Source organism: Camellia sinensis, chromosome 5 (assembly GCF_055761805.1).
Source record: "Camellia sinensis isolate YWXY chromosome 5, ASM5576180v1, whole genome shotgun sequence".
Classification (NCBI taxonomy): domain Eukaryota; kingdom Viridiplantae; phylum Streptophyta; class Magnoliopsida; order Ericales; family Theaceae; genus Camellia; species Camellia sinensis.
Window position 1 is genome coordinate 189,675,238 of NC_138965.1, and position 15,696 is coordinate 189,690,933.

Here is a 15,696-nt window from a genome sequence, read left to right on the forward strand (position 1 = left end):
TCTCAAACATTTTCCTTGATAAAATCATGGGTTTTTTTTTTTTTTTTTTTTTTTTTTTACAATGTTAAAATCATGGTTGATAAAGTCATTTTTATACATGTCTTTCCCTTCATAGAATAAATTTTTTTCCCAAACGGTCAACTAAGGGATGTGGAGGAAGACAAGAGTGTTTGACAGGAAACCCATCCACATCCACGCCACCACAATACAAAATTGATGCCTTACTAGCAGAGAGAGAGAGAGAGAGAGAGAGATTGATTTATAAAGTTATTCCCCAAATCAATCGATGGCGACCCAATCTCGATCTTCTCTAATCTTCCTGCCAGCTATTCTACTGTTCATAATCACATCCACCACCACTACTCAATCCCAAACCCAACAACAGAAGTCATATTTCGACCTCTGCGCACCCTTCAACTGCGGCGATATCACCTTCAGCTTCCCTTTCTCCCCCTCCTCTACTTTCGGCACAGCTCAATTCGACTGCGGCCTCCCTCGCTTCCAAATCGCCTGCGACCCCTCCTCCTCAATCCCCAGCATCGAGCTCTCCGGCCGCCTATACCAAGTCAAACAACTCTTCTCATCGGACCGTCTCGTCACCGTCGTCGACAACCTACTCATCAACGAGATTAAATTGGGTTCGTGTACTTCTCTCCAAAACCTCACAATTTCAATTACGGATGGCACTGTGGGAAACGCGGTCCTCGGGCTTCCAGTGGGAGGTGTGAATCTCACAATCTTCGAGTGTCCAAATGGGAATTCTCTCCCCACCGGGTTTCTCGATCAGGTTGTGGGTAATTACAGCTGCAGTGAGGGGAATCGGGTTTACATTTGGGATGGGACTCGGACCCAAGTCGAGCCCGGCCTGGGTCCGGTAGTGGAGACGCCGGTTGGGTGCGAGTACGTGAGTTTGCCTTTATCTGGTGCGGGCTTGCAGAGGCTAAGGTCGGACAGGAGTGGTGCTGATGCTGGTGGTGCTCGGACGCTGCTTGCGGATGTGTTGAGTTATGGGTTTCAGCTGGAATGGCCCGATATTACGGACTGTCAGATTTGTGAGATGACAGGTGGACGATGTGGATACGACGTGAGCTCCCAAAGAATAATTTGCTTCTGTCAGGGCGGCTGTAATACGTAAGTTTTTTTTTTTTTTGGAACAGATATTGGAAAATTCTTAGATACTGTATTACTAGTATTAGATATTTATTTATATTTTACAATTATGCAAAAAAAAAAGAAAAAAAAAAGAGAGTATATATTTAATATATAAAATATATATCTGCACGTTTTCATAGCCATTTTCAATCGGAAACTTGTTTATGATCTCACTCTCCCACCCCCGCTTCATGTAATTACACTAATAATAGTCCCAATTTTCTTCTTAGGACCCCACCCATCCCCCAACCCAGCTCTTTTTAATTGTTGTTCGACATTAACTTTTTTAATTGATTTTTTTGAATTGAAATTTTTTTAATTTGAGATTAAAAAATTAATTTGATTTAACTTTTTTAATTTTTATAAAGTAAAAAATAAAATAATTATAATTTAATTATGATATTTTATTTTATCATTTATATATATATATATTTTTTAATCCAACTAAAATTAGTCAAACGAAAGCTTAGAAAGGCCACCAAGCCGCCAAAATTCCCCAACCATCACCAAGAGTTGAAATACATTATTGTGGTCGGATAAGACCTTTTCTTTGTTTTTTTGAACAGCAAAAAACAGTCTTTTATTGATGAAAATTGTCAAACATGAATTACATCAAATAAAGGAAGAGAAAGTGCAAAAGGCATCAAAACAAACTGCACGATCCCAACTAGGTCGGATAAGACCATGACACCCCCAACTTCTGTATAATCCTCCATGTGCATACATCCAACAAACATCATATCATTGGCACCCTCCCCACAAATTTTACAATCTCTACGAGGCATTACTCTTTTTATAGTGGAATGTGTTCTACCAAATGATTTTTATTATTATTATGATTATAGACTATAGCTAATAAAATTGTGAGAACTGCTCAGCACCATCCATTGGGTGGTGGTTGATGTTGGGGTATATATATATATAATGTATTGAAATATGTCAAAAGTGTATAAAAATATGTGCATATTGAAATCTAGTTTTTTTTTTTTTTCTTTTTTAATTTTTATGAGTAGTCGTTATCAGGTTCATAAAATGACTTACGCTTAAATGTTGATGTACTCCAATCTAACAAGGACGTACGTACCCATAGAAGCACATGAATTGTATTAAGTTTACATCCCAACAAAAAAAATATCTAATGGAAGTGTCAAAAATTATAAAAGGCAACATGATAAAACCTAAACATCAATTGCCACTTTGAAATCTCTTTCGGTGAGACTTGAGAGGAGTCGGGAGAAAATATTTTATTACGAAAATATATGTATCGGAATAATCTATAAAGAAGAAGAGCCAAAAGATTGGTTCCCCTCGAGTTAAAATCCTAGTTCCACCCCTTCAAGCCACTAATGGGGACAACAACAATGGGGCAGGGAGAAGAGAGGGGAGACGATGAGTCGAGGACAAACGAATTGGGTGACAACTACCAAACCCAATAACCACAGGCATTGCCACTGCCACTTTCATCTTTTCTTTTGATCCATGAGATTCGTTTTCATTGATGTATGTTATGATGGGTTACAAGAAAGGCCATCACCACAACAATTTGTAATTATGTTGGTGGAGGCGAGCGGTGGTCATGGCCATTACTGGGTTAGGGTTTGACAGAGTGTTTGTGTTATAAAAAGAGGAGGAATTTAGGGCAAGAAAAGAGAATGGTAAGGGAGAGAGAGAGAGAGGGAGAAGTGGAAAAAATGGTTGATTTGTTTCTTTAACCCATTTAGAAAATTAAGGGTGAATGAGGAAATTCAAATTAAAAATTGATGATATCATACTATTCTGTTCAGCTCTCTGATGGATCTCTAACAGAGTGGGTGAAGTGTAATGCGACTCACATGTCAGGGAGGAGTAGTGTAATTTCTCCAAACTAATGGGATCATTGAGCTATAATTTAAGCAACTATCAGAGGAGATCAGTGTAATTTTCCTTTCTTTTAATTAGTCTATGTAAGAGGGGTTAACTTGAGCCTACTAAATTAATTGGACCCAATTGAAGCCCAATCGGAAAACCCAAAAAATTGTGAGTTTGGAGAAATTATTGCCAAATGGGCCCAAATAAATTCTATTGAACGGACCTATAAGAAAGCCAACAAATTGGGCTGAGGAAGACCCATCAAGCATATATATCTCTAAAGAGAGTCCAACAGGGCCATTTGAGGATGCTCAGATCATACAGGCATCCGATAAGGTTAACCGTTGATTTCAGAAGAGATGAAACCCTTAGAGGAAATCCATTCTTTGAGGTATTAGCCTAGTGTTGAAAAGGTTTGGAACCATGAACCTAGAGACCTATTTGAGCTCAAACTCGAAAAGGTTCGGATCCACAAACCTAGAGATCCAAATAGAAATGGCAATTTGAACCCGACCCAACAGAGACCCAACTCCACAACCCCAATTTAAGCTGTTTTTCCCCAAAAATACCCTTGATGGGATGGGGATGGTATTAAAAAATCAATTCCCGATCAGTTTCAGGCTGAGGACCCCGTCCCCGCCCCGGTTAGTCCCCGAAGTAAAATTACCATGTTACCCCTATTTATATATATACACCAAACCCACGTTACACAATCACTCACACAGTTTTCCATCTTCCCTCTCTCGGTTTCTCTCTTTTTCTCTCTAAAGCCCTCTCATCACCGCCGACTCCCTCCCTCTGTTGTCCTCCCCTCAAGCCAGAATTGAGATCTACAACGATCTAAACTGAGATCTCTCTTTGTTCTGTTCTCTCTCTCTCACTCTTTCTTTATACACTGCGACGATGGTACCCCTCTCTCTTCTCTCCACCGAAACCCTCTCTTCTTTGTCTTCCATTTTCGAAACCCTCTCTTTTCTCTACCGAAACCCTCTTTTCTCTATCTTCCATTTCCGATTTGGCTTTCTCTCTTCTTTCCCATCTTTGTTTTCTTCGATCTAAACCGCCACCACCAACATCCTTTGATTGCTGTTGGGCAATAACACACTGTGTGTAGTCCCCGTCGCCAAAAGGACTCTTATGCCTTGAAGATCTCTATTTTTTTTAGTTGTTAGATTATTATTGTTGTTATGGTAGATCTAGATCCGCGGAGATCTCACTCTCCCTTCTGTTGCTGCTGTTCTGTTTTGTTTTTGTTTTTTTTTTTGGCCCGGGGAATTTCCAGGTCAGGGAAAACCGATCCTTGTTAGGGGATGAGGGCGGGGACGATAATAGGTTCCATGTCGGGGATCGGGGCCGAGGACGGGGTAATTTTCATCATCGGGGATCGCAAACGAGAAGTGTGATCCCCGGTTCTACCCTGGCCCATTGCCAGTCCTAGATCCGAAGCACTTGGCTTCGAATGGATTTGGACGCAATCTAGAAGTCGCTCAGTTAATGAGTCCCAGAACACTTGCGGGCTCGGAGCTTTCTGGGATCTACCCACCAGAACTACGGGAGTAACGGAATCCGAATAAAGGACCCGATCTCGAGGACGGTGAGTGGAGATAAATTCACTCTTCGGTTAAACTAGCCTATACCTGGGTCGATGTGGCACGATCTAGGGGGTCCCTGAGACTCGGCAATATTTGCAGCAAGGCGTTCTCTTGAACTACCCCTGGCCCTTCTGTGGCAGGGCGTCCTCTAGGACTACCCCTAACCTTTTAGGATGATTAGGAATCATTGGTTAGATGTGGTTAAGAATAAGTGTTCGTTGAGGGGCTGATCTCCTCTTCAAGGTTTTCCTCATCCTCGGAAAGGTCATCTTCTCGGACGAAGTAGTTAGAGGAAATATTCCCCAGGTGCCTTGCATATAGGCTCCATCCTATATCATGAGGTGCTTATAAATAACATCCACCCATAGCTTTACAAAGGATGGATTTTGGAGAGACAATTCTTGGGAAAGAACTAATTTCCCTTCTCCATCATCTACCTTGAGAGTGAGAGTGAGAGTGAGAGATCCATGGGAGAGCCTTGCCATTATTCTCTCTCTAACTACTTTACCTTCCTCTTCATCCAATCTCTTATTTCCATCACCTCTTTACTATTGTGTTTCTAGTTGTGACTGTCAAAGAATCTAAGCCTTTCATTATTTCTAGAGAATTCAAAGTTTTTTCAGCAATCTTCGAAAATCTTTGAATTTCCGACAAGCCTTAGAATTTTCCGACAACATTATTGAACCCTCTCATACAGTCTACATTACACATATTAAACCACCTAACATGAGTTGTTCCAATCATATTCTCTTATCTTAAATTTTAAATTTTTATTGTTGCATGCTATAGTTATGACGAAGAAGCAATTTATAAACTTTCTTCATATATTAAAAGATGTTTGTGTCGGCATGGGTTCAATATATCGGAGTCGCCAGTGGTATTCTTATTATTTTCACCCTAGGTGAACCCATTGTACATAAGGTGCTTCCTTATTATGGAGTTCAAGTCTGACTGTTACAATCGTAATTTCACTTTCCCATATTCTCGTTCTACCTATTGTAAAACATAATAATAATAATAATAAAAGAAAGAAAGAGTTTTGAGTTTTGCACGCAATATCATATTTCCTAGTGCACGTTGTAATTCTGGTCCGTAAACAATGTTGAATTTCTTGTAATAATTTGTGGGCTTATTTTGTAAAGCTATTAAAGTCGTTTGAAATTGAGATGCATGATTGAGCAGCACCGATTATCAAATTGGTCAAATTTATCCAGTATGAACCAATTAGGTATATTAACATTAATTATATAATTATCACTTTCTTATCCCTTCTGTTTATTTTTAGCTCTTCCATACTTCTTGTTTCTATTAGCCAGCAGATCTGCATCTGACATTTTTCAAAGATAAAATGGCATATTGTAAGATGCAAAAAATTAAAGACTAGTAGTGTAAGAATTTCACGTGGATGAGAAAGAAGGAACGGGTCAATTCCACAACCTGTTTGCCTCTAAAGCATGCGGGGAGAAAAATGATACAATCAGTGTAATAAGTGTACTTGCATTGCCCACATGAGAATTAAAATTGATGACTTTTATTAAACAATGTTGCAAACCAGCAAAATGCTTAATTGAGTCGAAGAGTGGTGGTGATTTCAGCCATTTTTTTGCCAAAAATGGTAAATAAGCCTATTCTACTCTTTGCTAGAAGAACACTTAACCTTAGTCCCAATCACTTGAAGTTGGTTTAGATGGATCCATTTCTTTAGAACTATAAATGCTCAATTTTCTTTACCTGAGGTTTATTTAGATTTTAATTGCATGGTTTGTTGACCTTGAATTCCTAAAACCTTGTCATGAGGTTTTTTTCTCTTATTTTCTTATCCATGAATAATTTATCACTTTTGTTGGATAAGAACAGAACTTTCAATCTTCATTTCTACCTACTTTCAAAATATTGTTTACTTATTACATTCCATCCTTCAACCTTGCAGGCAAAAAAAATCAAATAGATGGAAGCTTATTGTAGGTATATCCTCGTTCTTGAATATTTGGCAAATATTGAAATTCAACTTAACCCAAAGCATCTCATAATGTTGTTTCGAGCCTATTTCTCTGGCAACAACGCAGCCAGAATTCACCATCTTGTGTTTAGCAACCAATCATGCATTTCTACATCAATAGACCAACATTCTAATGGAAGTAATCATTCATGCCAACCTGACTCCCGTTATAAATGAAGTCTTATTATTACTTGGGCAACGGAATTTCATTAAGGCAGCATGAATCAACATTTAACTTGATTTATGAGATTGAGACACATGATGCCATAATGGATTCATAACAAGATTTAATCCTTTCATTGTGTATTTAGGAGTTGTTTGGTGCAAGATTATTAGGGTTGCTTACAGTTTTTTTTATCATTTTGGGCATTTGTGCCAGTGTTTGCTGCCATTTCTGGGAAAAAAAGTTTATTATTAGGAAGTTGGGAGAGAAATGCATTTAGCTTATACTTTTCGATTATTGGTGTTTAGTTCACAATAAACTGCACCAAACAGGCCATCAATTCATCATTCTTTTAGCCTTCTGTAGGTATTGCAACTGGAAGCATTTGCGCTCTGCTTGCTGTAGTCTTACTGCTCATGTTCAAGTACAAAAGGAGAACAGCTGCAATCTTCAAGCCATCATATTTTGGAAAGAATCAAACAACAGGAGATGAAAGAAACGCAAAGGAGTTCATTAAGAGTTACCAATCAACCTTATTAACAAACTACTCATACAATGATATAAAGAAGATGACTGGCAACTTCAAAGAAAAATTAGGGGAAGGTGCCTATGGCAATGTCTTCAAAGGAAAGCTGTCGTCAGATAGTCGGCTCATTGCTGTCAAAATGCTCATGAATTGTAGAGACAACAGTGAAAATTTCCTTAACGAAATCACCACCATTGGTAGGATTCACCATGTTAATGTTGTACGCTTATTAGGCTTCTGTTGGGATGGCTCGAGACAAGCTCTTATTTATGAGTACATGCCTAACAAATCATTAGGTGATTTATTACATCAAGGGGATGTACGTGTTTCATTAGGATTGGGACGATTACTTGAAACTGCCATAGGAGTTGCACATGGAATAGAGTATTTGCACAACGGTTGTGACTCGCGAATCTTGCATCTTGATATAAAGCCTCAGAATGTGTTGCTGGACCAGAATTTCAATCCTAAAATTTCAGACTTTGGATTGGCAAAAGTTTACTCTCGAAATCAGAGTGCAGTCACAATGACAGGAACAAGAGGAACCATTGGTTATATTGCTCCTGAGATCTTCTTAAGAAATCTTGGTAAACCTTCTCACAAATCCGATGTTTATAGCTTTGGAATGCTGTTACTAGAAATGGTTGGTACGAAGAAGCATGTTGAATCAGATGTGAACACTTCAAGTGACGCTTACTTTCCTGGTTGGGTTTATGACAAACTCGTACTTGATGAAGAAAGGGACCTTATGGAGCTTGAAGATTCTGTTGTTGGAGAGGATGTGTACATAGCGAGGAAGATGCTCAAGGTCGGCCTATGGTGCATCCAAATAAATCCGAAAGATCGTCCCTCCATGACAAGAGTGGTGGAAATGTTGTCTGGCAATGTGGAAGCCATTGAAATGCCTCCAAAGCCTGTCTTCTTTTCTCCTCCTCGCGAGGCACATGAGCTGGACATTTTTAGCTCCAACGAAAGCGAAAGCAGTGTATTGGCTCTAGCAAGTGGCAGTCATGAAATGTAAAAATAGAGTTGCCCAGAGTTGTCTCATCTTTATGTGGTGGTGAAGATGATTGGAAGGTGAGGAAGTCTTCTTTCAAATCATTCAGCAACTCAACTCAGTTGAACAAGCCTTGATGTTTCCCAATTCATCAAGTCATTCAGCTAAACAAAAGAGGAATTTACTAGCACAAGGAAATGCCGAAAAAAATGTGGGACAAATTAAAGATGATTCATCTTACCACGCTTGTGTTAATTGTGGCGTTAGCTGACATTTTCTAAAAGAAAAAAAAAATGTTATACAAACTATCATTTTATTTTATTTTTATTTTTTTTACTCGCAAGTGTGTCGGGTAGAAAATTCAATATTTGAAATTAATTTTTTCTTTCGGAAAATTCGGTATGAACAATATATATATATATATTTTTCAATAAAATTGATACAGTGCCTTCTTCACAGCATGCCATACTAATGGATAAACTACACGGGTGCTAATGTAAAGGGACCCGTACCCGAAAGATGTTAACCCTAGTTAAACCTCAAGTTATTTAGTGATTTTGACGTAATGCTAATTTTTCACAGAGTAATTTTTTTAATTTTTCACTTACTAATAAACTAAACATAATATTAGGTCTCGTTTAGAAACAAGTTATATTAGTAATTTTTTAATTTTTTATAAAAAGATGTATAAAAAAATAAAAAAAGTAATGTAATAATTTATAATAATTTTTTAATTTTTTTTTATTAAAATATGTAATTACCAAACCAGCCCTTACTTTATGATAACCTTTTTCAATCTTTCTCTCACCGAAGAAGCCTGAGTGGTTAAAGTGTAAGGGGGAATCACCTGTGTGGTAGTTTCACAAAAATATTACAAATTTATGGAAAAATTTAAAATTTTAATTATTAATATTTATATAAATTATTACTGATTTGTAATTAATTTTTCTAAATGTCCATTGAGATTAGGCCTGAGTGAGAAATTCATGAAATCCGTAATTCACTACAAGAAAACACATCTTTGGCGACTAAATTTTTAGTCGCCAAAAATCCTTTTTTAGTCGTCAAAAGTCGAATTTTTACTTTTCCCGACTAAATATTTTAGTTGCCGGTTTGGTCGCGAATAAACAGTCGCGAATACCTTTGGCGACTAAAAAAGTGTTAGTCGGCAATATACAGGTCTTCAGCGACTAAAGAATTTGTTGCCAATAGTCAATTCTATTTTTGGAAATTATGCTTTTAGCGACTAAACTTTTAGTCGCCAATAGTGAATTTTTTTTTTATTTATACATTTGCCGACTATTTTTTTCGTCGCCAATTGTCAATCTTTGGCGACCAAAGAGTTTAGTCGCCAAAAGCATATTTGGAAAAAAAAAAAATTACCCTTTGCTGTTCCCAAGTTTTGAACTTGAGACCTCCCACATTCCTTACCAGCACACTCTCCCCACTATGCTAATATAAATGCAACATATATTATTTATATATTACTTTGACCGGTATTAATACAAAACTATATATATAAATATAATTATATATATTCAATATAATTTATGTAAAAAATAAATTATTTAGTAAAAAAAATTTAGATCACTTTTGGCGACTAAAAAAATTATTTAGTCGCCAATTCTATAATTTTGGGCTACTAATTAATTTTCAGTCGCTAAAAAAATATGTTCCGCCTACAAACGTCCCCTTTTGGCGACTAAACCTGTTTTTAGTCGTCAAAAATGTCCTCTTTTGGCTACTAAAGTGAGTTTTAGTCGCCAATTGACTGTTTTTAGCTACTAATTTTTTTTTAGTAGCCAAAAAGCTTGACTTTCAGCGACCAAACTGTTTTTAGTCGCCAAAACACGTAGAATCGGCGACCAAACTATTTTTTAGTCGCCAAAAGCTATACTTTTGGCTACTAAATGTTTTTAGTCGCCAAAAACCTTAACCTTTGGCTACTAAAATTTTTTTAGTCGCTAAAACCCCTATATTCGGCGACTAAACTGTCTTTTAGTCGCTAAACCCTTATATTCGGCGACTAAACTCTTTTAGTCGGCAAAAGTGACCAATTTTGGCGACTAATTCCATTTTAGTCGCCAATTCTACTACTTTTAGCGACGAAAAATCCAGTTTTAGTCGCCAAATCTGCTTTTTGTTGTAGTGATTCAATCCAGTCTAGTCCAATCCGGTAGGTTTGGATTGATTTTTTAAATCCGTGGTTCGGTTTCGCATTGAAAAATTAAAAATTTGTAATCCACAGATCGGTTCCAAATTGAACTCTACAGTTCCAGATTGGAAACGATCCAGATCGGAACCAATCCAGATCGTATACAAATAAACTATATTTATATTATACATCCTCCTGCATAATATCTTTTCATATTCTATATAAAATCTAAACCAAACCTAAACCCGCGTAGTATCTTCTTTTATTACTTTCGTTTGTTAATTTTTAGTTTTAATTTGTAATGTTCTAAATACTTATGGTGGAAGCAGTTTTCTTATAATTGTTTAAATTCTAGAACAGTATGTCACTATTATGGAAAGACATGTTGCTATTGTGGAACTAATATGATACTATATTTATGTTTTTATGAAATTAAATTATTCTATATTTATATTTTTTTATTTAATTATGTGAATCCGTAGTCCTAAACCAATCCAATCCGTGTTTAAATGGATTGGTTCAAATTAGTTTTACGATTTAAACGGATTTGATTGGTTCCAATTTTTTAAGAACCGTAGATAACAATTTGGTCCTAATTTTACCCTAATCTGGACGATACTCACCCCTAATTGAGATGTTATTTTCCCGAATTGCAATATTGCACTCGTTTGGCATAAAGAGTTGGGAGGTTGTTTAGCTATTTTAGTCACAAAAAGACAAAATAGACCAAAAAGTCAACAAGATAAAATGTCATATTTAAACCATAATCATTTCATGTTTTTTCTTACAAAAGTCAAAAATGTCAAAAAAAACTCATTACAAATAAGGCTTTTTAATCTCAGGTTAAAATAGTCAAAAAGCTAACCCACATCCCAAACGAATCCATTATCATAATTCTTAATTTTTTGTAGAAATGATAGATTTAGATCTTACAATTCACTTGTAATGATGTAGTAATAGGATTGAGTAAGTTGTGACAAATGAAATTAACCCAAATATGTCAGATCATTGTCGGTTAAATTAAAAAAATAAAATACAAAAATATTAGAAATTCCAAGAGAATGACCAAAAATATTAAAAATTTGTGTCAATTTTTTTTATTTTTTATTTTCTGGTTTGTGTAGATGAATCTGGAAAAAAAATTTCAAAAAAAAGTTTATCAAAGACAAAAAAAAAAAAAAAGGGCCAAAAAACCAACAAGTGGACTTTTTTTCAAATTTTTTTATTTTTTATTTTTTGACTTTTGTGGTTGGTCTAATCAAGTAGAACTTTAAAAAAATTTAAAAAATAAAAAAATTCACTAAATACGAAAAAAATATAAAAAATTACTAAATTGACCAAATAAAAATATTTAGAATTAAAATGACTCAAAATGAGAAATAAAATTGTAATTTGCCCAATGTAACTCCTATTTCCCAAAAAAAAAAAAAAAAAAAAAAGGAGATAGGCTTGAGTTGAAGAATATTTTATGAGCGACGCGGTGGCTAAGATGCCAATGCCCTTCGCGTGGACTTTTCGTTGTTAGATAGATGGTGTTCCAATTGGATACATTTTCAATTATTCCATTTTATAATCTCTTCTGGTAAACTATACAACAATATTGTAAATTTAGAAAAAAAATTATTCAGAAAATAATTTAGAAAAAAAAAATCTATATTCTAGTGTATGGCCACAACTCATTAACTTTAAATTTATATTACATATTTAGTTTTAGCATAAAATTTTAGATAAATTTTACATGTTATGTAAACCATATATGCAATTATATAATGAAAGGTCAAAAAGGAACAACCCACTCAAATACTATGACGCATTGAGTTTCGGTATGCAGTTGCAATTTCATCACGGTAGTATTACATGTATTAATTAATAGTTATATAATATGGGAAGAGGATTTTTGAATTTATAGTAGAAACAATTGTCCTATTAGGACATTTGAATGGTGAAGATTCATTTGTCTATTTACATAGATGGCTGAGATTATCTCTTAAATATATATCAATATATACCTGCACTTACTTCCCGCCCAAAGAAAGAGTGAAATTCCTACTTACCCGCATCTCCCCTCTGTTCTATCTTTATCTCTCTCTACTCACCTTCCCGCTTGCCCACGTCTCCCCTCCCTTCTATCTCTATCTCTCTCCCTTCTCTGTTCTCATCAGTTTGTTCTTGCGATCAGATTGTAACCGACGCTCCTCTTTATCACAAGGTATTCGTGTCCTCCTCCCTCTCTTTGTTGTATTTTTTCCCCCGAAATACAATCAGTTTCTGAATGATCAAGAACAAATTAAATGGGATCAGATTGTAGAACCTGATTAAATCAGAAACTGAATGTGAATCAATTCCACTTTAATCAGTTTGTTCTTGCGATCAGATTGCGCCGCTGCTCATCATCACCACTCGCAAGGTTCCCTCTCTCCCACCCTCGGTTGTTCCCTTCGCAAGGTAATTTTGGTCTCTCTCTGTTGTATTTCACATTCGGAGGAAATAGGTTATGCTTTACGGTTTTTCTCTGTCAATTTTCTTCAAGTTTTGACAATTTTCTTCAGATCTAACTACAATTTGTATCCCGAACCACTATCTGCTCCAAAATTGAATTCTGAAATCGTGATTTCCCTTCAAATTGAAATTCTGACAGATCGAAATCACGATCTGCTCCAAAATTGAATTCTGAAATCGTGATTTCCCTTCAAATTGAAATTCTATTTTCTCCTCTTCATAACATTTCTGATTCAAAATTCCCTTTTTGTACCAGTTTACAAATGTTCACTCTAATCAGTTTAAATGGGATCAGATTGTAGAAACTGATTAAATCAGAAAATACTCGGTATTAGAGAAAAGATTGATACTCAGCAAGAACAGATTAATCCCATTTAAGTGAATCAATCTGCAGAAACTGATTCAATTTTACTTTAATCAGTTTGTTCTTGCGATCAGATTGTATCTTTAATCTGTTTCTGAATGAAAATAATCGGTATGCCTTAAGTATGAACATATTACTGGGATGATAAGGTCTCCATTGGCTCTAATGTAGCCCAGTTACGGTGTTTCTTACTGATACAATCTGCAAAATTTGGAACCAATTCATTTAAAGGCTTAATTGTTTTAGAGAGGAGTAATTTTATTTAGCCTTTCTGCACATCCATTTTTGGGCCAGTTTACAAATGTTCACTCTAATCAGTTTAAATGGGATCAGATTGTAGAAACTGATTAAATCAGAAAATACTCGGTATTAGAGAAAAGATTGATACTCAGCAAGAACAGATTAATCCCATTTAAGTGAATCAATCTGCAGAAACTGATTCAATTTTACTTTAATCAGTTTGTTCTTGCGATCAGATTGTATCTTTAATATGTTTCTGAATGAAAATAATCGGTATGCCTTAAGTATGAACATATTACTGGGATGATAAGGTCTCCATTGGCTCTAATGTAGCCCAGTTACGGTGTTTCTTACTGATACAATCTGCAAAATTTGGAACCAATTCATTTAAAGGCTTAATTGTTTTAGAGAGGAGTAATTTTATTTAGCCTTTCTGCACATCCATTTTTGGGATCAAAAAATAATTGTTTTACAGAGGGGTAATTTTATTCTTTATATATTACAAAAAAATAAGATAAATTCAAATTCATATGAATTATTAGAACAATAATAATAGAAAAACAATAAAAATAAATAACTTAACAACGTCCAAACTTTCCATGTCAAAACAACCTCCTTAGTAACATTGTTGTTAATGAGCACAAGCACATTCAGCACACAACTACTAAAAACAAGTAGCTAAAAGAGGAATATTACCGAGTCAAGAAACAGAGGCTGATCGCCTTCCAAGAAGATTTGGTTTCCATGGATTTGTAACTTTTTTTTCCTTTATATATTGTTTCTATTGGTAAGACATATAACTAGAATTTCCCAGAATTGTTTTCTTAGTTGAAATTAGTACATTGCTTGGCTTAAAATTCTTCTTGTACAAAAAAATTGCAGGTTATTAACGATAGGTTTGGCATTGTTGAGGGTCTTATGACCACTGTTCACACCATTACCGGTTAGTGGTGGCTGTTTGGTTGTTTTCATGGTTAATTGGTTATGTTTCTGCTTTGAATTATGAATTGTGATGTTGATCTTAATGTGTTTTCTGTTGAATTGTTATGCAGCCACTCAAAAGACTGTTGACGGGCCATCAAGCAAAGACTGGAGAGGTGGAAGAGCTGCTTCTTTTAACATTATTCCCACCAGCACTGGAGCTGCCAAGGTAGTTATTGAATTATGCAACGATAATGTTGATAGATGTAAAATTATTGTCTGTATTTGATTTGATTTGATGCAGTTTGATTCCTTGACATTGTCTTGGATGGGAACTCTGTATTTTGTTTGTAGTTTACTCCTAATAGTATATGTTACGTGGTCTTGTGGCCTTCCGAGTTCCAACCGTGGATGTTTCAATTGTGGACCTCACTGTGAGGCTTGAGAAGGTAGCTACATACCAGCAAGTCAAAGATGCTATCAAGTGAGTATTCAGATTTCCTTCAAATTCACCTCATTATGCAGTATATTAGATTGGCAAATTGAGATTTGCATAGCTTTATGAAATTTCTTTGGCTGCCAACTCTTGATTAGCATGTGACGAGGTCTCTTATTCTCTCTTGGTTAATTTCAGGGAGGAATTTGAGGGCAAACTCAAGGGTATTTTGGGGTTCACCGAAGACGATGTGGTCTCCACTAACTTCATAGGGGACAGCGGGTAGATTGTTATACTATTTACCATCTTAATACTCTAGTTGATTGTGCTACTTAACAGTTAAATGTCGTGAATTTGAAATATAAAACAAAAAATAGAAAAGAGGATAGGAAATGGAAGCATTACCAAATGACAATTGTTGTTGAATATTGTGTGTTTCGTGAGGAGTTTTGTGAGAATTACAAAATTTTATAATAAATTTGTGAATTTATCAAATTAAAAAATAAATTTAAATAGTGTTAGGATTACAATTGTATTCTAATGTTAACATTATTTACACCCTGCCTTCAGAAACGGGCATACGCTAGTAAAATAATATTATATGTACCGATGTATTAATTAATGTACCAATTAATAATATGATATAATTTAAGAGGTTTTTGAAATTTGTAATGTGATTAATGAGTGTGGTTAATAATAATATCATAACTAGTGTTGGTACACTAGTTAATATACATATAATATTATCCTTTCATCACTTGACACCAGTTATTAAGAAAATAATTTTCCGTGGGTAGGCTTTTT

The 15,696-nt window shown here is 35.4% G+C and overlaps 2 protein-coding genes across 2 annotated transcripts; both read left to right on the plus strand.

Annotated features, from left to right (window-relative positions):
- The first annotated feature begins 36 nt into the window (after nt 1-36).
- Nucleotides 37-8,733, plus strand: LOC145791079 (rust resistance kinase Lr10-like). The gene is made up of 3 exons (XM_082870893.1): nt 37-1,131; nt 6,523-6,557; nt 7,121-8,733. The coding sequence occupies exons 1-3, from the start codon at nt 287-289 to the stop codon at nt 8,299-8,301; spliced, it is 2,061 nt and encodes a 686-aa protein (XP_082727019.1). The 5' UTR covers nt 37-286; the 3' UTR covers nt 8,302-8,733.
- A 3,524-nt stretch (nt 8,734-12,257) lies between these two features.
- Nucleotides 12,258-15,333, plus strand: LOC145791962 (uncharacterized). Its single transcript, XM_082872420.1, has 7 exons — nt 12,258-12,279; nt 12,363-12,641; nt 12,807-12,877; nt 14,418-14,478; nt 14,588-14,685; nt 14,811-14,940; nt 15,091-15,333. Exons 1-6 carry the CDS (start codon nt 12,258-12,260, stop codon nt 14,892-14,894), a joined length of 615 nt encoding a protein of 204 aa, XP_082728546.1. The 3' UTR covers nt 14,895-14,940; nt 15,091-15,333.
- The last annotated feature ends 363 nt before the right edge of the window (nt 15,334-15,696 follow it).